General features: G+C 41.2%; 1 protein-coding gene across 2 annotated transcripts in view; it reads left to right on the forward strand.

Moving 5' to 3' along the window:
* vps53 (VPS53 subunit of GARP complex) overlaps nt 1-27,180 on the forward strand; it is a 258,571-nt gene that overhangs the window by 57,645 nt on the left and 173,746 nt on the right. For both annotated transcript variants that reach the window (XM_068010509.1, XM_068010508.1), the window contains exons 5-11: nt 2,959-3,045; nt 3,665-3,780; nt 5,222-5,341; nt 17,213-17,291; nt 18,653-18,796; nt 19,884-20,026; nt 20,620-20,761. In XM_068010509.1, coding sequence (XP_067866610.1) covers nt 2,959-3,045; nt 3,665-3,780; nt 5,222-5,341; nt 17,213-17,291; nt 18,653-18,796; nt 19,884-20,026; nt 20,620-20,761 — 831 coding nt within the window. The remainder of the gene's footprint in view (nt 1-2,958; nt 3,046-3,664; nt 3,781-5,221; nt 5,342-17,212; nt 17,292-18,652; nt 18,797-19,883; nt 20,027-20,619; nt 20,762-27,180) is intronic.

The following is a 27,180-nucleotide window of genomic DNA, read 5'->3' on the forward strand; positions in this document are numbered from 1 at the left end:
TTAGAATGGAGGACTGTTTTAAGTGTGATCACTATCAACAGAGTGAGATTGGTTTATGTTTGGTTTCTTATCAACCAATTGGTTTAATCCTGCATCAAAGTTTTGTGAATATGGATTCCGATCACTAGCTTGCAATTTTCTCTGGAATCCTTCAATAAACAGCACATGTCTAATAGTGATTTAGCATTCGAGACACAACAGTACTACTTGTTGTTTGAGTGACAGCCATCTGGGTTTGAGGTTTTGTGAATTTGCTGAATTCCACAGCCAGCTGGCCTTAGCTGTTGACATTCCTGGTCACTGTTAAAAATGTGCACGTTGGGTATACTTGAGACCCTATAATAATTGACTTTTTTTTTTACAGGAAAGGAGTTGTTAATTTTATCAATATGTTTCCATGGGCAAGTCCATTCAGCTGCAGAAAGTAGCAATGGAATATAATGTAGCCTTAAAATAAGTAGTAATATATAATAACTGGATTCTCAAAGTTTGTATGTAGTAGTGGGGGTGGGGGTACCATTTTTTAAAGAAGTATACAAAGGCCTACCCACTGACTATGGTACTGGATGTGTTTTGTGTTCATGTTGTAAAGAGTAGCCTTGTAAAATATTTCTGATTCATTTGGGATTGGGTACCACGAATGAGCAACAGAAAAAGGAAGAATTTTTTTCCAAACCTGGAAACCAGTGGAAGTCTGAATTCTGAAGTGGCGGTTGACCTTGTTTAGACTGGAAAGGCGCAGCATCCGTTTTCCACCGATCACTATTTCAGCTTCAGTTATTTTAAAAAGGACTCTGCTCAGTGATCTTTCTAGATTCAGACGATATCGGAAGCTGGACTGTCAGTAATTAGACCACTGCAGCCTAATGTAAATAACATCAAATAAAAATTATTACAGCTAATTAATAACAGAGAATTGAAATCTGGCCAAAGGATTTTTATTTGTTGCAGATTCAGTTTCAGCTTGGGAAGAGAAAATTGGAAATTCAGGCAATTACTTTAACTCCTTGGGTGCTGAATTTCATTGCCAAACCTATATTTTGAAATTGTTTTGATTTGTACTGATGTACTAAACTTAGCAGAAACATTTCAATTCTGTTTTTTTCAATTCAGAAATCCACATATATACAGCTTTTTACTTAAATATTTATTGGGATTGTATCAAGTATTTTCCTAAGCCAGAGGCTGCCTGCCAGTCAAGTTAACCTCAAACTCAACTTGGACTGTGTTCTTGGAGACCATACCAGTGTAGTAGAATTTGGATGCAAAATTTAGCAGTAGGACCCAGTTATGTAGGGTCTCAAGTGAGCATACCAGTCATTACAATTACCATTACATGTGTGTTTTCATCCATTGGATGTTGATTTAGCAGAATTGAACAAAGTAAATAATATCCCTTAAAAGCCCTGATAGGCTCTGCTATCAGAGAGTAGATGTGGATTTTCACCTGTGATTTCTGCACTAGCATTCGTGTGAGTGCAAGACAAGTATTTGTTCCTCAGAGTGTCTCAGTGTGGTGACAATGCAGTTTGAATTTTCTCAAAACCTGTTCCCAATAGAATTCTCAATATTAGTGGTGCTGCTCTGGAGTGGTGGTAAGCCGAGGCACTTTACTTTGCGGAGGAAAGTTGAAGTCATCCCTGAGTGCATACTTTCTTTTTATTTTTCCCTGCAAGGAATTGCCTTACTATGCTTGGCACGTCTCCACTGTGATTGGCTTGAGATTAAGTGTATTTCCATTTCTTATCTCTTCGCCCCTTCTGCTGCAGTTCCTAGATTAAGCAGCCTGAAACCACAAACCTTTTTTATAAGTTTCTGTGACAAAATTGATTTCCTAATTTCATAGTCACTGTACAGGGACTTGAAGGCTTGAACATCCACATCTACTACTGTGGCAGTGTTAAAGTGCCATAGCCTTTTCTGAGCAAGAGTTGATTATTTTCCACCAATCTTGTACTTCTAACTCGGTAACATTGAGAATTTGTTTAGGAAGGAATCCTGCTGGTATGGCATGCTTAATGATTTTGATAAGTGCACCAATCCTCTATTCTCATACATAATTTCAACAAGTGTTTTCTTCATGTCTATAAAACACCATTATGCTTCCCAGATCAATTTTGTACAGGAAAAGAGAAAAAAATGGTTCTCCTGTCCAAATCCAAAATTTTTCGGAGCATTGTTTTTACAGTAGAAAGCCTGCATTATTATGCAATACTTAATATTATGATGCCTTTCATTTTTAATTGTTTTGTCTAGCAAAAAAGACCTTTTGAATCATTCACAATCTGTTAATCATTTGATGAATTACTGTAAACCATAGTCTCTGATCTGTTTGTATGACATGTCACTCTGTCCAGTCATTGCCTTTTTTAACTTTGTCATGGACAGTTGAGTTTCCAACACAACACTATTAGCAGGCATCAACTTTGGTGGGTTTAAGCTATGACATAGTGTAAAAGATTGAGAGACTCTGAAGTGCTTTCTGCAAAAGTGATGGTCCATGAAATTTTAAGAAGGGTACAACCACATTCCCTGCTAACATTGCTTGGTCTTTACAGTAGGGATAATGAAGGGTTAAGTTAGAATGTACCACTGGGTGCACAAGTAAGGGGAGATAGTAGTTCTTTGCCAAAAAAAATTGAACGCCAAATAAATTACCAAGAACAGCAAGTTGATTCCAATAGTTTTGAAAAAAGAAACTTTTTCATGAAATGGTCTTCAATTTGGAGCAAAAACGCCAATTGATTCTTGATACAGACCTAACATCTCAAACATTTAGATCTTTTGTTTTCTATTTTAATTTTACTGACCAAGCTCTGGTTTAACCTCTTAATGAATGGTTGCAAAAGCAATCTTGGAGGAAATACCATAGGCTGTTTTCAGCAATGCCTGCTCCTGGATTGTTCCCATCTATGTTCAATGTCTGTGTCCTAAATCCTTGCCTTTTTTCTTATACAGGCTTTGGAAGAAGCACAAAAAGCCATTCAGCAGCTATTTGCCAAGATTAAAGACATTAAGGACAAAGCAGAGAAATCTGAACAGATGGTAAGTCTGGCTCTGAAGAGATTGTTTTGATCTTTAAGAATGAAATGCTCCATTAGTAGAACTAGAATTAAATATGGGGAACATATTTTAAGAACAGGGGAATTCAAGAGGAACAGGTGGACAAAGTAGTGGAAGGATTTGTCCATGATGGCAAGGATTTAGAATTTGGTATTATCGGAACCAATGGAGGTCAGCATGGACCAGGTCTCGTGGGTAAGTGAGAAGTAGTACAGGAAGGATTTGGGTAGCAGGGTTTTGGACATATTAGACTTGGTATACTGAGGAGTTTAGGGGGCGAGTGAGAAGAGTATTGAAGAAGCTGAGTCTTGAGGTAAGGAATGTTTATTGCTTGCAGAAGCAATTCAGAACCTTTTATGGTGGGTCCAGTAGTTCTTGAAAAGCAGACTTAATGCAACTTATTTTAAATATGGAAGTGAATATCTCACCACTAATCCTGTATTTGTATTTATGTCATTAACTTTGTAGTGTTAAGAATTTTGAATGCAGTTGATAATATGCACAGCCTTAATGTGACTCAGCCCATATTGGCTTGAAAGAAATGGTGTACGTTTAGAAAACAGCTTAGAAGGAGATAACCTTTTGAAACTCTGTTCTTTAGGTCAAGGAAATCACGCGGGATATTAAACAACTTGATCATGCAAAACGCCACCTCACTACTTCCATCACCACACTCAATCACTTGCATATGCTCGCAGGTGGTGTCGACTCATTGGAGTAAGTAGTCATCAAAAGCCGAGCTGCATTACGGTTTGTGGTGCAGATGTGTTTTAAGTATGCTGTCAAATAATTGATTCTGAAAATTGACCTGCTTTAGTTAATTTACTCAGTCTTTAGTCAGGTTGGAAACCAATAAAATGCTGATAAGTCTGGTAACTAACAGTGGATGTAAACCAGTTTACGAACAGAGGAAAAATTGAGCTTGGTGGAAACTGGATTCCATTTTACTTCAGTAAGCAAGACTATAGAGTGTGAAGGCACGCTGGTGTGAGGATGTTGTGTGGGTCTTTTGCACATGTGCATGCATAATAATTAATGAATTTTTCCAGTATTCCTAGAGAGAGTATCATAAACAGTGTAGAATACAATTTCTGACGCTACTCCCCCTTTCCTGAAGATGGTGATTCCTACTAAGTTATGGTCCCACTGGATTCCGTAGTCCTCTACTTCACCCACATGGGAGCTGAACGTTGGTAAGCTATTCAGCCTTATCGGCCCAATAGTCAAGCCCATCAGTATCCCAGGGCACCTCTGTACGTTGCACATTTTTCAGCCAGAGTCCTGGGTTATCATCATCTGCCCTTGCTAAGGGCACTGAGGCCAATTGTAGTTCCCCAAATCTTGCCTTGGCTAAGATCAAGCTGAATGTGGAACCTTCTGCTTTGTATAGTCTAGTACTACATTGCGTGCTGACTTCACTTAGTAGAACAGTGTGTCGAGGGGAATGCACCTATTAATGGACACCTTTGCCTTAACATAGCTTTAGATTAACACCTGTATGATCATTGTACTTCAATTAGTAATATTGTTATTTGCACCATAAATTGGAACACTTTGTGCTCTGATCTAAATATTTAGAGCTATATAAATTCTTAATTGAATAGTATCATAGTTGCATCTTAATGGGCTTCATAATGGGTCACAAAATAGAGTACATAATTGGTTTTGAACAATGCCACACTGTATATATGTAATTGTGTCAGGCAAACCTATTGTATCAAATTTTTTTTTAAGGAAAACATCTTGTTGGGAGCATAGGAACAGGAGTAGGCCATTTAGTCCCTTGAGCCTGTTCTGCTATTCAGTGAAATTCTGGTTGATCTGTAAGCTAACTCCTTATGCCTGCCTTTGCCCCACATCCCTTAATACCTTTGGGTAACAAAAGTCTATCGATCTCAGTTTTAAAATTAACAATTTATCTAGCATCTAGGGACCTTTTCATTTTTGTTAAAGCACAGTTATCTTCATAACAGACCAAAAAGAAACCTATATATATTGTGCATGCATGCATTGCAATATTGTGAAATCCTAATCACTAATAAAACACTATATTCTCAAATTGTTTTATTAGAATTAGATCAACAGTTTTAGTGATCATAAGTTGGGGAAAAAGTGAACATAAAGTTGGTGGCTTTGAATGCATATTTTATTTCTGCAGGGCTATGACTCGCCGCAGACAGTATGGAGAAGTGGCTAACCTCATGCAAGGAGTGGTGAACGTGTTGGAACATTTTCATAAGTATATGGGTATTCCACAGATCCGCCAGCTCTCTGAAAGGTAAAGCATCAAAGCTTCTGTTCAGCTTGAGGTCACTTCTAAAGTGGTTTCCTTGGAGAAGCAACACCGATCTGGATTTATTTAAAAAGATTAGCAACTTTTTTCGTTCAAATTCACATGCGGTCTCTTTGATTTTTACACGTGCAATTTGCCTGACCCCTATTAGTGTATCTCTGAGACAGTTTATTGGAATTGGCAACATCCTTGTAGCCCCTTACCCCTCTTCTAAAAGGACAAAGAAAGTGAGCAAATTTGGTTGAACATCTAACCTTTCAACTGTTGGCGGGTTGGTGTCTGGGGATAGTTGTCACTCGGGCTTGCTTGTCTTTATAGCTTTGTATGGAGTGCTCTTGACAGATGAATGAGTAGTACAAATGCTGTGATAGAGAAGTCTATGGCCTAGGTCTTTTTGCCCTTGTTCTGTGGCTGAGAGGCGAAGAATGAATAATGAGTCTGCAAAAATCAGAAGATAGAGGGGAATGAATTTTTAAAAATATTTATTCTTGGGATATGGGTATTGCCAGCGAGACCAGCATTTATTTATTGTCCATCCCTAGTTGCCCTTGAGAAGCTGGTGGTGGGCTGCCTTCTTGAACAGCTGCAGCTCATGGGTGAAGGGACTGCCACAGTGCTGTTAGGTAGGGAGTTCCAGGATTTTGAAGGAATGGTGATATATGTCCAAATTGAGATGGTGTGGAACTTGAGGTGGTGGTGTTCCCATGCACCTGCTACCCTTGTCCTTCTAGGTAGTAGAGGTCATTGGTTTGTGCGATGCTGTTGAAGAAACCTTGGCAAGCTACTGCAGTGTATCCTGTGGACAGCATGCACTGCAATCTTGGTTTGTTTAAATTGGTGGATGGACTGCTGATCAAGTGGACTGCTCTGGCCTGGATGGTATCGAGCTTCCTGAGCGAAATTGAGGGAAATATTTTGTTTATAAAATGATTGTCCTATGTATGCCCCACGATGATAGAATTTAAATGATGTCTTTGGTTTTTCAAGGTGTAACTGGTTCAACTCCTCCTTACAACTCAGGAGTTATCCAGGATGTTCTTAATTAATTTGGCCTGAATGAAACTATATCTTCTTTGATAAAAGCAAAATACTGCGGATGCTGGAAATCTGAAATAGAAACAAGAAATGCTGGAACCACTCAGCAGGTCTGGCAGCATCTGTGGAAAGAGAAGCAGAAGGGCGTTAACACCCTATCTGTACTAATGCTTTGTCTTTTAACACACCATTAACATATTGTTTGCCTTTGCTCTGTGACCTTTGGGTCAGCTATGTGGCCTTGTCCAATCTACACCTTCTCCTTTGTTATCTCTTGCCCCACCCCCGCCTCACTTGCTTATAACCTGTGACATTTCTAATATTTGTCAGTTCCGAAGAAGGGTCACTGACCCGAAACGTTAACTCTGCTTCTCTTTCCACAGATGCTGCCAGACCTGCTGAGTGTTTCCAGCATTTCTTGTTTATATATCTTCTTTGAGTCTAGTGTTGCATGTATATGGTTTAATGTAGTAGCTAACCATCAGTTGGGCAGTTTTGAAATGGGTTTCAAACCATGGTCTTGTGAAGGAATGCTTTTGAGTCCAACGAGTTCATGGCATCAGGCATAATGGGAAAAGGAGGCAGCATATGGTGAGGATGAGATACTTCTACATGGGGAAGGAGAGTCAACTCGACAACTCCTCTGTAATTTCCAGTGGCTGGATACACAGCAACATTGAGAGGCCTAGCAACATGTTGCCTCCCACTTCTTAGCAAGGAAATGTGCGAGGAATCCAAGAGCTGAGATGAAAAGGCTCTTGAAGGTCGTTGACTTTTGGTGAGTTTGAATCCTACTCCCTTGTCCAGTTTCCAAGATAAAATAGTATAAAACCTTGGTTTTACGTATATTTGATAGATTGTCGTCATGAAAATGGACCCGAGATAATACACATGAATCCTTTGAAATTTGTTCTATTTATGTGCTATCAGTAGATGGCTTCCCACATGGCTGTTTAAATTCTGATGTTTTCCCCATCTGGCTCAGATGCTGCAATATGTGCATAGTGATAACAGCAGCCCTTAAACGTCAGGGCTCTTGTAGCATAGATAAGGTTTTTTATTCCTGTTGATGTTCAGTTCAGAATTAAATGATGTACATTTTGAACATTTACTGGCACAAGAATTAAAGGAGATGAATATATTTAGCACTTTATCACATCTCTCATGAAGTCTCTTCACATACAATGAATTACTTTAAAGTGCAATCCAGGTTGTTTTGTAGGCGAACAGGACAGTCATCTTGTGCACAGCAATGCCCCACAAATAGTAATTGGGTGTATTTTTGCTGATGCTTGCTGAGGGAGACAAATGTTGGCCAGGATATCATTAGAACTTGCCTTTCTTCGAATGGAATTTTTAATATCCACCTGAGCAGACAGATGGAGTTTTACATCTATATCAGAGGATAGTCCCTCCAGTGATGCAGCAATCCCTTACTGTGCTGATATTTTAACCTAGATTATGTGCTTAAATTCTGAAGTGGGACCCCTAACCTTATGATTTAAAGCTGAGAGTGCTATTAACAGAGCCAAGCTGGTGGAGGTTAAGACAAGTTATCCATTTGAAGACAGTATGTTGCAGATGGAGACTAAACTTTTAATTAATTGAAAGTATTCTGGACATGAATATGAATTAATTAACATGAATGTTGAAGTACTACTTTCAAATTAAGATTTTCAATTTTTGAAAATGTTTTGCCCAAAGAACAAGGGAGCAAAACATATTTAATATTACAAGAAGCCTTCTGGAACATCGTTGAGAGAGAAAAGGTAAGAGAAAATAAAATATCAGAATATGGAGTCAAACACATTTCCATGTGGACAATTAGAATGAACAGTTGGCAATCCAGCACAGGAATAAGACAATTCTGGATTGTTGGAGGTGCTGTCTTTCAGATGAGCCGCTAAACCAAAACCCTGCCTGCCTGTTCAGGTGGATGTTTAAAAATCCCATTACACTTTTGAAGAGGAACGTAGAGTTCTACCAGTATGTTGGGCAAAAGTCCATCCTCAATTAACACCACCAACATTGCTCATTCATCACATTGCTGTTTACTGTGCGCAAGGTTCCTGCATTTGCTAACATTAACAGTTATTGCAGTATGTGTAGTGCTTTGAGGTGTTTCTCACAGACATGGTAAGGTACTATATAAATGTCTCTACTCTGTAGCTTTGTAACTTAATAATTTAACAATTTCACCACTTCACAAATCCCAGCTGCCACCTTCCAACTGCCACTGGTAAATGGTCCATTTTTGCTCTTGCTCACTTTTGTGGCCCAATGCCAGTTCCTTGGCAATCCTCTGCTTGTTTATGATGTTCTCCCTCTCCTGTTCCCTCTGTAAATTTCAGCATTTTATTTTGACCCTTCTTTCTCTCCAATGCTTTACATGACTTTATCGTTGGCTTTACTCGCCTGTTTTGTTGTCAACTTTTTTCTGGACAAAGCTTTATCATCTACCCTGTACATTCTTCACTTTAGGACTTGCCATTTTATCTCTTTCATGCAGCATTTCATTCCCCTCATCTCTTCTCTTAAATTCCAGATAAATAGATTTTATCATCTGTTCTGTTCTCATTTCCGCCTTAAAAGTAATTGCAATGCGATCACTAAACTGCCAATGTCCTCTTACTTCAATAAAAGCAAAATACTGCGGATGCTGGAAATCTGAAACAAGAAGTGGCAGTGAATTAAACACTAAAATAAAAGCAAAATACTGCGGATGCTGGTTCCGAAGAAGGGTCACTGACCCGAAACGTTAACTCTGCTTCTCTTTCCACAGATGCTGCCAGACCTGCTGAGTGACTCCAGCATTTCTTGTTTTTGTTTCCTCTTACTTCAACTTGGCTTATTACTCCTTCCTCATTAATTAGAAACCAATCCAATACTGCCTTTCCCCATGTGTGCTGCCTCATCTGATGTTCAAGAAAAGATTCTTTTAATTATTTTATTTGTCCATGGGTCTGGATGTTGTCATGGATTGAGCTTCAAAGGAATCCTCAGTGATAGTCATGTAAAAATTCACAAGAGTGAGGCAATGGCACTTTACAGAGATCAAGGGCTGGAATGTTTGCTTTGGCAGCTACTGCAATGTGATGGGTGTCATTTGTCTTTACACTTTATGAAAAAGCCACTTGGATGTCAATTTTGCCACAGATATGTTAAATGTTTTTGAACTTGACTGCAGATCTTTGTCTGAACATCTGACTTTTTTAAAATATAAATCTCTGGGTTTATTGGTCAGATGTTTAACCTTTCATCAATTGTAATTTTCAACTCTCTGCAGGTAAGCAAATTACCTCTGCCCAGTAAATATACTCAAGTTGTAAAACGGTTTATGTAGATTGTATTTTGGATTTCATGGTTCCTCCTATTCAGAGGAAATACACCCCTTCTTCCCCACTCCTCCTTTATTTGCACTCCCTCCTCCCTTGCCGTTCCTCCTCCCTCGCATTCTTGCTCTTCCCCCTCCAGGTCCTCCTCCTGCTGTGCTTTTTCCTCTGCTTTTTGATAAATTTAGACCTTAGGATGATTCTGGCTCTGTCCTGGAATAACTTGATGGATTTTTCAGGCTCCCCATGTTTGTGATCTATCTCTCTGCATGTCTAAGCTGGCACCATTTTTACTGACTATAAAACTAGACTGCATAAAAATGTAGTGTACTGTGGTTTGAGAATATCAGTAAGAACAGGATGTAAATCCTCCAGTTTTTATTTTCAAATCTCTCAGTGGCCTCACCTCACCCAAATGATTGCCCTGGTGCATTACATCCCTTCACAGATCCTCACTGCTCTAACACTGGACTCCCGCTGCTTCACCATTGGTGGTTGCTTGTTCAGTCAGTCGGTACACTTCTGCCCTCTGGAATTTTCTGCCCAGTTCTTTCCCTGCTCTATGTAAAGAAAAACACACCTCAAAATTGTGGCTTCTGTTCTCCATCCGAACCTCTCAATTTTTCCCCTTTTCCCCTTTCCCCATCTTTATTGCCCACCCTGCCCTTCTCCTGTTAGTTGTAAAGTGCTCTGAGATGTTGTAGTATTTAAAAATAAGGGGTCACCCATTTAAGACAGATGAGAATTTTTTTCTCAGAGGGTCATGAGTCTTTGGAACTCTGCTTCCTCTTCCTTTTGAGGAAGAGAGTCTTTGAATATTTTTAAGGCAGTGGTAGATAGATTCTTGATAAGCAAGGGGGTAAAAGGTTATCAGGGTAGGTGGGAATGTGGAGTTGAGGTTACAGTTAGATCAGCCATGATCTTATTGAATGAATGGTGGAGTAGGCTCGAGCGGCTGAGTGGCCTTCTCCTGCTCCTAATTTGTATGTTTGTATTTCAAACTGGTTAACTTGGTAGCTAAGTGCAGTGAGAAACCTAATTTGCAATTCTTGACTAATGTTGATTTGTTTTGTTCTAAAACAAACATCCAGGTTATCCTGGAAGCTGTCAAAGATTGTCTAGCATTTCTCACCAGTGGACTAATTCTGGACCTGATGGTCTGTTTATGCAATACAGCCACCTTAAGGCACTTTTTCCCTGTGTGTTGCTAGTCTCCCGTGAAAGGGCTTATAAAAAATAATGCTTGTTTTCCGTTCATCCACCTTCTATTCTCGAAACCCATGAGAAGAGAATGCCACTGCCACTGAATACCACAGGCCTGCTGTCTGTGGAGCTTTATGACTGTAATTTTGCAATTCAGACGCTTCTCTCTGCACTCTCCTACCAAAAAAAAAGTTGAAAGGATTTGAGCTGACCCCCTGTAAGTCCCTGTCCTACTGCAAAGTACCATGTCCATTGATGTGGTTTAGTGTAGACGAATGTCAGATGTGGCAGGCAGATTTGAGTGTTGGAGAGAGTGGAAAGCAAACATCTGTGCTCCCATGCTAATGTTTGTAAACTTTAACCCTTAGAATGCTGGCAGATTCATCAGAACTTGTGTTTTCTTGGTCAGGGAGTCATTAACGCATAAAAGGAGGCCACTTGGCCCATTGAGTCCCTGCCGGCCTTTACCAGGTGGTATAAAGGTTTCATAGACACTGGCAGAAATTTATTGCTCTTTTATAACAACAACGTAATTTATATTGCAATTAGAAAAACTGCAGCATTTTAATCTGGCATTTTACTGACGTATAGAATAGGGCTGAGAGAGCTGAAAACTACATCAGCACTGGGATAAATGGAAGATTTATCCATAAAAGGTGATCAAGGGATGTTGCAGTGATAGAAAATGGTGGGGGGAGGAGGAGTGGAGAACCTGAAGACAAAAAGCCAAGAATTTTAAATTCAGTACTTCGGGGGACATGAAGTTAACATTGCTAAACGGCGTTGGGTAAGTGACACACAGGATACAGACAAGTCAGAGTTTATGGAGGGAAGTGCAGCAAGTGGAGAATTCAATTCTTCTTTCTCAGGGTGTGGGTGTCGCTAACGAGGCTGATATTTTTTTTTAATATCCTTTCATGGGATGTGGGCTTCGCAGGCCAGGCCAGCATTTATTGCCCATCCCTAATTGCCCTTGAACTCAGTGGCTTGCTAGGCCATTTCAAGGGCATGTAAGAGTCAACCACATTGCTGTGGATCTGGAGTCACATGTAGGCCAGACCAGGTAAGGATGGCAGATTTCCTTCCCTAAAGTTTGTGAGTTGCACTTAGAAGATAATGTTGGGCCAGTCTTGAATGTTGATAGTGGTTTAATACAACTAAGTGGCTTGCTAGGCCACTTCAGATGCCAGTTAAGAGTCAACCATGTTGATGTGGGACTGAAATCACAGATTAGTCAGACTGGATAAGAACAGCAGGTTTCTTTCCCTAAAGCACAGTAGTGCCCCAATTGAATTTTTACAACAATCCCACAGCTTTATGGTCGCTTTTATGAATGCTAGTTTTGTCTTTCCAGATTTTTAAAACTGATTTCAAATTCTCAAACTGCCGTAGTAAGATTTGAACTTGTGTTCTCTAAGTTATTAGTCCAGGTCTTAGGTTAACTAGTCCACTAAGCTACTGTACACTGCAAGTAACAAAAGCATAACAAGATAAAAATAAAGAACATAGAGTTGTGGATTACCAGACATTATTGTAGTAACTGATTTTTCTTGCTGGAGAGCAAACCGTGACGGTCATAAAACACACTGCACATTATTGAGAATAATAGATACTTGGGAATGATTAAAGACTGTAATCTCATAATAAACTAAAATAGTGCATCATAAGTGGTCTACAGTTGCTGTGTGAATCTTCTCAGTAATAACCATTAAATGCTAATTGATCCTAGGGTATACTAGTTAAAGCAGTTATACCCTTGATACAACATTTAAACACAACTCTACTTTAGCAACAGGCAGCATTCGTCAAATAAGTCTCTTTTCTCCTATGACTTATCTTGGTCAATTATTTATAATGTGTTGCATGGTATTAGCCATCTGAGATCAATGTCATGGGAGATCAGCTGCTGTAGATTGTGAGGTTCGTTGGGTTGGCCTGCAATGTGCATATGATTGTGGACATCAATGATGTGGGCCTGAAATTGGGAATGAAGCTGAATAGAAACTATTTTTCTTAGAAGATCATTGCACCTTTATTCCTATTTAGGCGCACTTTTTCAGGAAATAACTAAATGCCTGCATTACTTCTAGGACCAAGGCCCCCTGCTGAACACCTATACAATGACATGATTAAACCACAACCTGCAGCCAGCTGTGTAGTTAATTTGAGACCGCTGCGGATGCCAATCTTAACTCAAGTTCTCAGAGCTGCACAGGGATAGCGCAGGATGTTTTTCCCTGTTTCTGTCTGGGGAAGAACCTGAACTCTTCTGTGCTGCTACTTCTGACAACCCGATGGTTTATAAAGAAAAAACTTTATGTAGAGCTTTGCACATTGTCAGAATATTCCAAAATGCTTCACAGGCAATGAGTTATTTCTTGTTACTGCTGTTAGATAAGCTTCTTTTTGCTGGTCTGCACTTTCTTTAACTTGTTGTTGTGTGTTGACCACTACCAATTGATATGGTGGCCAGTCAACTCATTTCTTGGCTTCTATCAATGTTCTAAATCTATCTGGGGTGATTCATCCTCTATTTTCTCTCCTTAGCTCTCTCAGGACAATTTCTTAATGTTCCAATCAATACTTTACAAAATGGTCCCAAACTCTTGTGTGTGGGAATCTGGGATGACAATCCAGTAACCTTTCACATGGTACAGAGCACTGATTGGCTGTTGCTGAACAAGAGAGCTATTTAGCACGATACCTGTAATATGCACAAATTTTTTTTTCTTTCATGGGATGTGAGCATTGCTGGCAAAGCCAGCATTTGTTGCCCATCCCCAATTCCCTTTGAGAAGGTGGCGGTGAGCTGCTTTCCTGAGCTGCTGCAGTCCAACTGCTGTAGGTACACCCACAGTGTTGGAGAGGGAATTCCAGGATTTTGACCCAGTGCCATTGAAAGAACAAATATAAAATAGGTAAATCATTTCCAAATTTCCAAAAGTGTGCAAATTTAGTAACTTCAAAAAGGGTATTCAGCTAATGTTTTTACCCTAATAATTAACACGAAATAATCAAGAGTGCCAAGCCTGCTATACTCTCAGCACTACATGAACTGCTATGCCTGTGCTGGGACGAGGGAGCAGTACCCCAGGACATGCGCGATGCCAATATCATCACCCTCTATAAAAACAAAGGTGACCGCGGTGACTGCACAACTACCGTGGAATCTCCCTGCTCAGCATAGTGGGGAAAGTCTTTGCTCGAGTCGCTCTGAACAGGTTCCAGAAGCTGGCCGAGCGCGTCTACCCTGAGGCACAGTGTGGCTTTCGTGCAGAGAGATCGACCGTTGACATGCTGTTCTCCCTTCGTCAGATACAGGAGAAATGCCGTGAACAACAGATGCCCCTCTACATTGCTTTCATTGATCTCACCAAAGCCTTTGACCTCGTCAGCAGACGTGGTCTCTTCAGACTACTAGAAAAGATTGGATGCCCACCAAAGCTACTAAGTATCATCACCTCATTCCATGACAATATGAAAGGCACAATTCAACATGGTGGCTCCTTATCAGAGCCCTTTCCTATCCTGAGTGGCATGAAACAGGGCTGTGTTCTCGCACCCACACCTTTTGGGATTTTCTTCTCCCTGCTGCTTTCACATGCGTTCAAGTCCTCTGAAGAAGGAATTTTCCTCCACACAAGATCAGGGGGAAGGTTGTTCAACCTTGCCCGTCTAAGAGCAAAGTCCAAAGTACGGAAAGTCCTCATCAGGGAACTGCTCTTTGCTGACGATGCTGCTTTAACATCTCACACTGAAGAGTGCCTGCAGAGTCTCATCGACAGGTTTGCGGCTGCCTGCAATGAATTTGGCCTAACCATCAGCCTCAAGAAAACGAACATCATGGGGCAGGATGTCAGAAATGCTCCATCCATCAATATTGGCGACCACGTTCTGGAAGTGGTTCAAGAGTTCACCTACCTAGGCTCAACTATCACCAGTAACCTGTCTCTAGATGCAGAAATCAACAAGCACATGGGAAAGGCTTCCACTGCTATGTCCAGACTGGCCAAGAGAGTGTGGGAAAATGGCGCACTGACACGGAACACAAAAGTCCGAGTGTATCAGGCCTGTGTCCTCAGTACCTTGCTCTATGGCAGCGAGGCCTGGACAACGTATGTCAGCCAAGAGCGACGTCTCAATTCATTCCATCTTCGCTGCCTCCGGAGAATACTTGGCATCAGGTGGCAGGACCGTATCTCCAACACAGAAGTCCTCGAGGCGGCCAACATCCCCAGCTTGTACACACTACTGAGTCAGCGGCGCTTGAGATGGCTTGGCCATGTGAGCCGCATGGAAGATGGCAGGATCCCCAAAGACACATTGTACAGCAAGCTCGCCACTGGTATCAGACCCACCGGCCGTCCATGTCTCCGCTTTAAAGACGTCTGCAAACGCGACATGAAATCCTGTGACATTGATCGCAAGTCGTGGGAGTCAGTTGCCAGCGTTCGCCAGAGCTGGCGGGCAGCCATAAAGACGGAGCTAAAATGTGGCGAGTCGAAGAGACTTAGTAGTTGGCAGGAAAAAAGACAGAGGTGCAAGGGGAGAACCAACTGTGCAACAGCCCCGACAAACACATTTCTCTGCAGCACCCGTGGAAGAGCCTGTCACTCTAGAATTGGCCTTTATAGCCACTGCAGGCGCTGCTTCACAAACCACTGACCACCTCCAGGCGCTTATCCATTGTCTCTCGCGATAAGGAGGCCAAAGAAGAGAAGAGAAGACAAATAAATAAAACTAAAAGTTTCTTGAATCCATTTTGAAATCCAGTCATAAAAGCTTTGATAGCAGAAGCAAAGCAAAATTACCTAATGAATTAAACACTGCTCTAGAAGTAAAATTGCACATAGCTCAGTTTCTCAAGTACAAGTGAGGATGGTACAATGTCTTGTTATGAAGAGAACAGTGTTTCTTTTTTATGAGGGATGTTTTACTCTCCTAAATCAAAAGTATGCTTGCTTGGAATGGCATGTTGTTTTAGTCCAAAGCCTATGTTAGGTGGAACATTCTGTACTTATTCAGGTTTGGACCCCTGTCCACATTCCATGGTTAATGAGGTTTCATGTGGTGTCTCACCCATGCTGTTCGAAAGAAACCTTCAGTGCTTTACAAAATACAGGCGTAAAATTGGCCTTGATGCTATGTAACCTCAAATTCTCATGTTACAAATCAGATTATAGACTGTCAGCAAGGCCAAATCTGTGTGGAATTTCTCAGCCTATATGTCAAAATTCAGCTTTATTTGCTGCTGTCGTACACCTATACTTACTTTTAAAGGAACAAATGAAAGAAAGAACTTGCCTTTACACGACCTTAGGATGTCCCATAAGTGCTTTACAGCCAGCGAAGTACTTTTGAAACATAACCACTGGTGTAATGCAGGAAATACAGCAGTCAGTATGCATGCAGAAGGTCCAACAAACAGTAATAATGTGATGGTGAACAGATACTATGTTTGAGTGAAATAAAAGTGTCTGAAATATTCAGCAGGTCAGGCAGCATCTGTGGAGAGAGAAGCAGAGTTAACATTTCAGGTCTATGACCTTTCATCAGAACTCAAGAGACCCGAAGAGAACTCTCAGACCTGAAACATTAACTCTGCTTCTCTCGCCACAGATGCTGTGTGACCTGCTGAGTATTTCCAGCAGTTTCTGTTTTTATTTTAGATTTCCAGCATCTGCAGTATTTTGCTTTTCTAACTATGTTTTAGTGATGTTCGTTGAGGAATAAGTTGTCAGAACATTGGCAAGAGTTCCACTGCTGCTCTTCAAATGGTGCCAAGGGATTCTGAGAGGCAGACTTTGGTTTAATGTCTTCTATGAAAGAAAGCACCTCCAACAGTGCAGCATTCCCTCAGTACTGCACTGAAATGTTAGCCTAGATTTTGTGCTCAAGTTCCGGAGTGTGACTTGAACCTACAACCTTCTGACTCAGGCAAGAGTGCTACCAAATCAGTCATAGCTGACACTGTAAGATGCAAAGTAACTTTATAAAGGAAAGATAAAGAACTTGGGTGTAACACACCTTTTATATCCTCAGGACATCTCGAAGTGCTTAACAGCCAGAGTTACTTATGTCGATAAATGCAACAGCCAAGTTTGCGCACAGCTAAGTATTAGTAAGAAGCAAATGAATAAATAGCCAGCAGTAATTTTTTGTTGCTGGTGTTATCTCTGTCAATCAACTTGAATATCAGTTTGTGAGTGCCGCACTTGCTTTAATATCTGTTTATTTTCACAGCTGCAGCCTAAAACTTTAGGAAATTCTGATTTTGTTTTGTCAGGGTACGGGCTGCTCAGACTGAGCTGGGACAACAGATCCTGGCAGATTTTGAAGAGGCCTTCCCATCCCAGGGAACAAAGGTGAGAAGGCCCTGCTAAAGTTTAGTTTTCACATCCTACCTGCAATGATTTTATAGCCCCTTGAATGCCCATGCCCATTTTTTGTCTTCTGACTTCAGTGTAAGAGATTTTCTGTGCCTTTGTGCTGCCAAATACTTTGTTTGTCCTAGTAGATAGAATGCATTGCTAATCTGGTCCTAGACCCTTGTCCAACGTAAATAGACAAAGAAAAAATTGCACGCAAAACAAAAGACAAAAATGCAGGGAGATTCAGACAGCCTGTTGGCACCTGAAAAGACATCTGCTTCAGATGAAGATCCTTTTCAGTTCTGAAAAATCTACACCTAAAATATTAATCTGTCTTTCCTGTTTTGAAATGCTGACCAACCATCTGTATATTTCCAGTATTCCTTGCCTCATATGACCAGTTTTGGTGGCCTTACCATGAAGATGGCAGTGAGTTTCAAAATCAAAATGAGTCCTGGTCACCACAACGACAGAAAAACATTTAAATGCACAACTTAATGATCCATTGGTGTTTGGATGTTCTATGCCAAGATCATATGTTGCTTCACTCATCCAGTTTTCTAATCACATTTCCCATTCTTACCTCTGCCATTATGTGAAGTATGGAGTGGGAAGCCAGATTTATCCCCTGCATAAAAAGAAGGACGAACGAAGAGCAAGTTTCCTGTGGATACTTATAGGCACCTTCAATGATCAGCCTAAAAATGTTGTTGGATGGAACTGTTGACCTATCTGCCCTCTGGGATGCAGAATGGTGCTGTTGGGGGCAGAAACTGGAGAAAAAGATCTTTAAGATAGAGTGAAGAGGAATGGAGCGATTTTGTTTTTCACTTTGACTGCAATACTATTTCAATACAAAAGTTAAATGATCTACAACTGTCAAGTTTGTTTTTAGCAATTAAAATGTTTTTCTTGAATTGGCGATAACCAGATGATTAATTGAGCTTGACCTTTGAACTTAAGTTTTTCAGTGTAACCTCAATTTGGCAAGATGGTAGTCATAAAATAAGATTTTTCTTGTTCGAGGCTTATAAATTAGTAGAACTGTTGAGCATTTTTAGAACTAAATGAAAACTGGTCTTGAGCTGCAACCATCTTAAATCATACTCTCAAAACTGTAAAAAATTTGTTCAACTTTTTAAATAAATATTGAATTTTATGATTCAACAACACATGAAAGAGAAAAGATTCAGTTTCTAAAATGAAGATATCGCGTAAGCATTGAGTAATGGCAACCCTTTCTTGAATACGAGAACCCATAGCTGGTTTAAAACTTTTAAAACTTAAAAAAAAAAATGTGTGGTGTATTCACTGGACACCTAATTACTGGTGGATTTTCCTTTTCACCTTTGCAGAGACCAGCGGGTCCGAGTAACATCCTACGCGATGCCTGCCTCGTTGCCAATGTGCTGGATCCCAGAATTAAACAAGAAATCATTAAAAAGTTTACAAAGCAACATCTTTCAGAGTACCTTGTTCTGTTCCAAGAAAACCAAGATGTAAGCATGAAGCTGAATGAATACATTAGCTTACAGTAATTATTAGGAGGCCCACAAGGGCAATATTTGCTCTAGGCATTTGAAACTGCTGCACTATTTTACAGGAATGAAGTTCAGGGTCTTGCTGGATGTACTCAAATTTGCATTTCACAGAATTCACACTTTGGAAAGTTAGCTTTAAAATTGCTGCCCCTGTGGAGTTCCTCGATTTCAGCCAAGTGGGTAGTTGCCTTCAATGGCTAGGCCAGGGAAGAAAACAAATCGTCCATGGCTCCAACTGCTATCCAGTGACTCCTGTTGGAAGGTTCCTTATGTGCACACCGGGCACATTAGCATCGGGCTCAGCTGTGGTGCTTTCCACGATCTGAATGTTCTGCTTAGATTTAGTGTGAAGAATAGCCAGTAGGTTGAGGGACTAAAGACCTCAGTGCTTCCAGGAGTAGGTAGGGAAGAAAATTAAATAGTTATACTAGAAATATGATAATATATAAATTGTTATGGTAGTATCAGGTTGTAACAAAAAAGCAAATTTAAGGCTAGAGCTTACTTGACCTTGTTAGTTTAACAGAAAAGTGCTTGTTATGAATTTGTGAACCACTTGACAACCCTGCATTCCTCACTCTGGACTCATGTAGATCGAAGGATTCATGACACTGCTGGGTCAGAATTCATGAATTAGACTAAACAGTAACTCGATAGTCTAATTATGTCCCACTTTAATTGCTGTGCCCCTTGTGTCTTTTATAGTTAACCTGTTGTTGCAGCTCTAGTATTGAGATGCCACTTAAAATGAGGCACGAGCGAATTGGTCTGATATGGCTTTCACATTGTGCTTAGGTGTTGCACTAGTCACCAGCTCCCAAGATGTGTGTCTTAATGTAGTGATTGGCAACCCCAAAGTAAGCTTGCTGTATTTGCTAAGGCTGGCCGACAGGAAGGCTTAAGAGAATCTAGCAAGTTTACTTTGGGCTGAGAGATCTGCACCCAACTATGTCCAGTATATAAATAGCTGTAAAGGGTATACATTTAGATCACAGAAGGAAAACTGCAATGTGTTCTCACCATTTTGTTTTAATTCTTTGACAAGGTGGCATGGCTGGATAAGATAGACCGACGGTACGCATGGATTAAACGTCAACTTGTAGATTATGAAGAGAAATATGGCCGGATGTTCCCAGTGGAATGGTGCATGAGTGAACGGATCACTGTGGAGTTTTGCCACGTCACCAGGTATAAAACAGATATGTGATAATGTTTGCTGTTCATTTTATTTTTGTCAGATTACCATGAGTTCCTCGTCTTTCAAAAGCAATGAAGGGACGTGGCTTCCCTAATTTAAAGGTTTCATTAGACTGTCATCCCTTATTTGGAAAAAATCCTTTATCAGTGTTTCCCAACTGTAGATGGCTGTCACTTTCCTGTCTTCAGCTGGTTGGGTCCAGTAGTCTGGGGAGCTTGTTGGCACTGCTGAGGCCACACCATGACTAGGTTACAGGAACTGTGCTTGAATAGTGTGAATTCAGACTCTTCAATCTTTCCTCCTTCACCTGAACCAAACTGGAACATAATGCCGTCATAAGGTGTTTCCACTAGTGGCCTGGCTGTAAACTAATAAAATGATATCACTGAAGGTAGCCGCACGCGTGGCAACTGAAACCAAGATCCCACCTCAGGCCCTCTCTAACTGGGAGGTGCTAGATAGCCCTGGTGGGATGTTCTGAATTTGTCAAGTTACTTTGTCTCTTTATTCCTTGAATATCCTTTTTATTTCGAAAATGGGAGAAAGGGGTTCCTGGCTGAGGACATTCCTGTTTCTGTTTTAGGATCGAGCTGGCTAAAATAATGCGAACAAGAGCCAAGGAAATTGAAGTGAAACTACTGCTGTTTGCAATTCAAAGAACAACAAATTTTGAGGGGCTGTTAGCCAAGCGGTTCTCAGGCAGCACGCTGACGGATGGCATAGTGGTAAGACATTATCAGAAAAGAAATGAGCGTCCTTGTTAAAATTTCCTTTGTCCTGTATAGTTCTTGGATCACTCGTTAGTACCACCACCAACTCTCTAGACACAGTTAAGAACCCCAAGACCTTGTTTTGATCTCTGTTTCTTCTGTCTGCATGTTTATGTTTCGTTCGAATCACTCATTTGCATTTTATTTCGACTCCCACCCCACCACCTTTTAGTTTTAGTTCCTTATCTGATCTGTTCCCTTTTGGTCCTGCCATAGAATTTCTTATCTCCCTCAATCTTCCCTATCTATAAACTCTGTCGGTTTTTGAAACCCAAGCTTGGCACCACCCAACCACCAATCGATGAATGATTTGTTTGGCCTGGACATTGTTTGATAATGAGAGAGAGAAAACCTTCTGCTTTTTAATGTCTACCTGAGCCTTGTTTAATGGAGACATGATATCTAATAAGGAGTGCAAGCATGGGACACTGGTTATGACAAGTAGACACCACTTTAGGAGATCTGGTAAGAACCTGTTCCACAATTCCATTGTGGAGGCAACTGATATTTAAAGAAAAGACCTGTGACTTTCCAGGTCAATCTTTTACCCTGAAATCCGTGCATAATCCCAAGTTAAAGTTATTAGTTGGTTGAAGATGGACATTGGATTCTAAAAACCACCAGTAATACGTCATCAGTGCATGAACACATTTGCTTCTGTGCACTCCTCGCCCTTATGCCTTGCACATTAGAATTGGTGTCTCCAGTTATCAGCCGAAAATAAATTGGCGTACCTTATATATGGGATGAGCCTTATAGCAAAGGGAGTTACAGCTGGTATTGCAGGACTGCAGTATAAATACAGCATTGAGTGTTAATTTTCCTGCAGCAAAACACCTTTGGTCTCCAGAAAGTGCATTACAGCATTTGAACTTCCCAAAATGACCAATTTTAATTCCTTTTTTAAAAAGAAATCTGTATAGGCAGCTTTGAATTGTTGGCTGAGTTGCCAAGAAAAATGTCTATGGTCTTCTTCAAAATCTCAATGTTAGTGTCTGGTTTCAGTTTATTTATGCACAAGAACCTGCATTACATTTTAGGCAGACAGTGTTAGTCAGATGCTAATGGTCCTTGACAACCAGACTTCTGAACTTTTTCCGGATTCTTTGTGACTAATTACTTTCCACATGCCCACATGCCTGTCAGCAGTGACTGGCCCCTCAGGCCAGTGTCTGAGAATTTTCTGAGAGTTAGGTAAGAAAAATGAGCATAATCTGCTGGTGGGTTGAATTAAGGTGCTACGCTCAGCATGCCATGGTCCTCTGAGTTGTCTGCAAGTGTGTTGGGCCCTGCTATATAACACGGAGAACGAACACGCGAGTAACAACCAAATGACATTTACAAACCCACATTTTCCATCAGTCTGCAATGCTTCACTTTTTTATATTAATAGGTTAGGCTACTTGTACTTTGGAGCACAGTTGCCATTGGCTGGTCTCCTTAATGTAAAGTCTCCTTAAGTCAGTTGTAATGAAAGGTCATCGATCTGAAATGTTCATTCTGTTCGTGTCTCCACAATTGCTGCCTGACCAACTGAATGTTTCCAGAATTTTCAGTTTTTCCTTATCTGTACTGGTTTTCTTTTTTTTTGACTTGTAATTGATATTTCTTTAGGTTTACTATTTTTTCAGCTCTTCTACTGATGGTCACCATACATGATCTGCCCCATAGCATTCTCATTATCCAAATTAATGCTGTTCTTTGGGTGTAGTTTGTAGAGTTGGGGTGTAGTTTGTAGAGACCCCTTAAGATTTTGAGTACCTCTATCAAATCTCCTCTCAACTTTCTCTTCCAAGGAAAACAGTCCCAACTTCAATCTATGTAACTAAGTTCCTCATCCCTGGAACCATTCTCATGAATATTTTCTGCATTCTATAACTCCTTCACATCTTTCCTAAAGTATGGCATCCAGATCTGGGTGCAATACTGCAGTTGAGGATAAACTCATGTTCTATACATGTTTAACATAACTTCTTTGCTTTTGTATTCGATGCCCCTATTAATAAAGCCTAGGACGCTGTATGCTTTATTAACTGCACTCTCAACTTGTCCTGCCACTTCCAATGATTTATGCACAGATACACCCAAGTCCCTATGCTCCTGCACCCCCTTTAGAAATGTACCCTTTATTTTATGGCTGCGTTTGCTGACAATGCAACCACTTGGTGCAGTATTTGCACATGCTCAAATGCAGGCTCGTCAACTGGAACGTCAGTGTCTGCGACTTTCAGGCAGCTGCCAGAATTAAAAATGGCGCTGTTCAATTTATCACAGGAAATGCTTATGGCTAGATAGTTCTAGCAAACTGACCTTATATTAAGTTGGATGGAAACCCAGTAATATGCTACTATGAAGTTATAGGACACTAACTGTAATCCTCAGATCCATTCAACATTCCAGTATTCCTATTAAATACAAAAGGAATTTTATGATTGAATTTCCATTGGAAGATAGTGAATTGGCACCCCGATTGATGGAAAAGAAAATTGGGCAGAGTATAAAATGTGCTGCCAATTCGTTAGCGTGATTCATTTATATGACTGACCAGGACAGATTTCACCCGAATGCAGCTACTAGCTCCCCCCCCACTGGCTGCTCCGCCCCTTGGCAACACGCATTCTCCCCATCGGCTGCTTACCCCCTCAGCCGCTCGCTCCAGAACTCGCTGCTCTCCTCACCCCCCCCCCACCACTTCCCTGGCAGATTGTTCCCCGCACGTGCCACCCTGCTCTCCGCTCGCTCGCTCCCCCAATCCAGCCACTAGATCCAGGCCGCACCGCTTCCTTCCTCCCGGCCACTCGCTCCCACGTCTGATCAGTCACCACGTGCTGCTTGAAGAAGCAAGTTGGGCCGCAAGGGGCAACGTAGGAGCTAGTGGCCGAGAGGAGGGAAGCGGCGCAGCCTAGAGCGAGTGGCTGGAGGGTGGGGTGGAGAGGGGGTAGGGGGAAAGTGGGAGCGAGCGGCCGGAGAGTGGGGTGACGCGAAGCGAGGAACAATCGGCCAGGGGAGTGGCGGGGAGCAGCGAGGTCTGGAGCGAGCGGCTGAGAGGAGCAAACGTCGAGGCTTGGAACGAGTTGCTGAGGGGGGGGAGAGCAAATAGTGGGGTGGGAGCGAGTGACGGGGATCGAGCTTCAGCCTCAAAGTCTCCCTTTCAGCTGCTTCCTCCAGCCGTGTGGGGGCTGGATACCTGATGACGCCTTATCGCGCATGCCCGCAGCTTGGCGCACTCTGACATCAGCGGGCCACTGCGTTGTCAGGAATCATTTTGTTATTTTATATTGTGTCTCCACGCTTTTTCTACCAACATCAATTTTTTGCATTAAATTTCATCTGCCACTTGTCCACCCATTCCACTAACTTGTCTATGTCCTTTTGAAATTCTACACTATCCTCATCAAAGTTCACAATGCTTCCAAGTTGCATTTCATCTGCAAATTTTGAAATTGTGCCCTGTACACAGAGGTCTGGGTCATTAATGTATATCAGGAAGAGTAAGAGTCCTAACACTGACCCCCGGGGAACTGCACTACAAACCTTCCTCCAGTCTGAAAAACATCCATTAACCACTACTGTTTGTTACCTGTCACTCAGCCAATTTCATATCCATTTGCTACTGTCCCTTTTATTCCATGAGCTATAACCTTACTCGAGTCTGTTGTGCGGCACTTTATCAACTGCCCTTTGGAAGAACATGTAGACCACATCAACCCTCTCTGTTACCTCATTAAAAAAACTTCCAAGTTAAATACGATTTGCCCTTAACAAATCCATGCTGGCTGTCAGTCATTTACAGCACTGAAGGAGGCCATTTGGCCCATCAAGTCCATGCCAACTCTCCAATGAGCTATTCAGTTAGTCCTACTTGCCTGCTCGATCCCTGTAGCCCTGCAAGTTTATTTCCTCGAAGTGGCCATCCAATTTCCTTTTGAAGTAATTGATTGTCTCCACTTCCACCACCCTTGTGGGCAGCGAGTTCCAGGTCATTACCACCCGCTGCGTAAAAAAAAAAAAGCTGTTCCTCATATTCCTCTTCATCTCTTGCCCAAAATCTTCATCTCTGTCCCCTAGTCCTTGTACCATTAGTTAATGGGAATAGTTTTTCCATGTCTGACTTATCTAAGCCTGTCATAATCTTGTACATCTCTATTAAATCTCCCCTCAACCTCCTTTGTTCTTAGGAGAACAACCCCAACAACATAATCTTGTAACTAAAATCCCCCATCCTAGGAATCATTTTGGTAAATCTCCTCTGTACCCTCTCAAGGACCCTCCCATCCTTCCTAAAGGGTGGCGACCAGAAATGGACGCAATACTTCAGTTGGGGCCTAACCATAGCTTTATAAAGGTTCAGCATAAATTCCCTGCTTTTGTACTCCATGCATCTATTTATGAAGCCCAAGATCCCATATGCTTTATTAACGACACTCAATATGTCCTGCCACCTTCACAGATGGATGCTCATGTGCCCCCAGGTCCCTGTGTTCTTGCACACTTGAACTGTGCCATTAACTATATTGCCTTTCCCTATTCCTTCTGCCAAAATGCATCACCTCACACTTGTCAGTATTAAATTCCATCTGCCAACCCTCTGCCCATTCTGCTAGCCTATCTATGTCCTGTTGCAGATGGTTCATATCTTTCTCGCTGTTTGCCACATCTCCAAGTTTGGTGTCATTGGCAAATTTTGTGATTGTGCTCTGTATTCCAAGATCGAAGTCATTTATATATGGTGTCACTGTCAGTGTAATCACTGTTGTAATGTGGGAAAAGAGGAAGAATGTTCTCTTGTTAAAATCATTAAAAAAAAACTGTCCTTGAGTCTCCACCTCTGCTGCTTTTCTCTTCCCATTTCCTTCAGTATAAAATTAAGGTGTGGATTTTTCCAGTCAGCCAGTCCTGCTCCCTGCCAGACTGCCAACTGGGGCTGTGGCTCTGTCAGCAAGATAGTAACTTCACCAATTTTTATTTTCCAAGATCAAGTGTGGTGCAACTGGGATTGGGTAATTCAATGGGGATGGAGCGTTCCTTGTCTGGTGGTCTGGCCACAAATGGGTGAAGCTAGCTTCTTTAAGTTTGAAATTCAAGATTGAATCTTAGTTTGATCAAGAATTCTGAGAGAGGAAGGTTACATACAGTTGTACTGTTCATGGAAATCTGAGGCTGTTTTTGTTTTCAGTGTTGGCTAGGTGCTTGCTGAGGTTAATAGAGCCATAGTGACTTTGTGAATTTTTCACCAATTCTAAAGCTGGTTTTAGGCCCCAAACTATGCCTGTATCATGGATGTTGGTATGATCCTGCACACATACCATTAGCAAGGATTTATATTAAAAAAACTTGATTCTTTGTCTTTATAGAGCATCGGTACAGAAAACATTGAGCACAGTGGTTAGCACCGCAGCCTCACAGCTCCAGGGACCCGGGTTCAATTCTGGGTACTGTCTGTGTGGAGTTTGCAAGTTCTCCCTGTGTCTGCGTGGGTTTCCTCCGGGTGCTCCGGTTTCCTCCCACCACCAAAGACTTGCAGGTGATAGGTAAATTGGCTGTTATAAATTGCCCCTAGTGTAGGTAGGGCATATGGGATTACAGTAGGGTTAATATAAATGGGTGGTTGTTGGTCGGCACAGACTCAGTGGGCCGAAGGGCCTGTTTCAGTGCTGTATCTCTAAATAAAAATAAATAAACATTGGTTGTTTATCCAGTGTCCTACAATATACTGAGGAAGAATGGAGTTATACCCACTGCCTGTGAAATGGAAAACTAGTTTGAAATGTTTAATCTGTTTGAATTAATGCACTTTGAAATCAGGTTACTGCTGCTTTGGCATCAATGCAAAAACTACAAAAGTGACAGTGTAATTTCAGCCTCCTAATCCATGGAAACTCAGTTTTCAAGAGTCAATTATTGAATTGAATTTGTAAAAATGAAGAATAGGTTGCTGCATTTATTGTGTCTTTGACATAAATTGTGAAATATCTGCAGCTTCCTCTAGCGGTAGAATGCAAATAAATAAATATTTTATTTTAATCTTTTTTACCCCAACATATTAGTTGGCCAGCTGGTTTAATAGCAGCAAATTAGAGTGCCTCTGAATGCTGACTTCATTGTATGATTGGTCATATGGCTAAATCTAACACTACTGCTCTTTATGGGTGTACAGTGCTGTATGGGTGGAATTACTGGACCACCCGGAATCTTTGTGCACTGCGCTAAACTTGCCGCAATATATTTTGATGGGGATGGATTGTACCATAATTAGAACCAGAAAAAATGCTTGTCGAGGTGTATATGTCAAAATACCACAAAAACTTGTGCATTTGCCTCATGAGTTTTCTTGTCCTGACCAGACTGTTAAATCATCTCCCAGTTATACATAA

Source organism: Heterodontus francisci, chromosome 30, assembly GCF_036365525.1.
Source record: "Heterodontus francisci isolate sHetFra1 chromosome 30, sHetFra1.hap1, whole genome shotgun sequence".
NCBI classification, from domain to species: Eukaryota; Metazoa; Chordata; class Chondrichthyes; order Heterodontiformes; family Heterodontidae; genus Heterodontus; species Heterodontus francisci.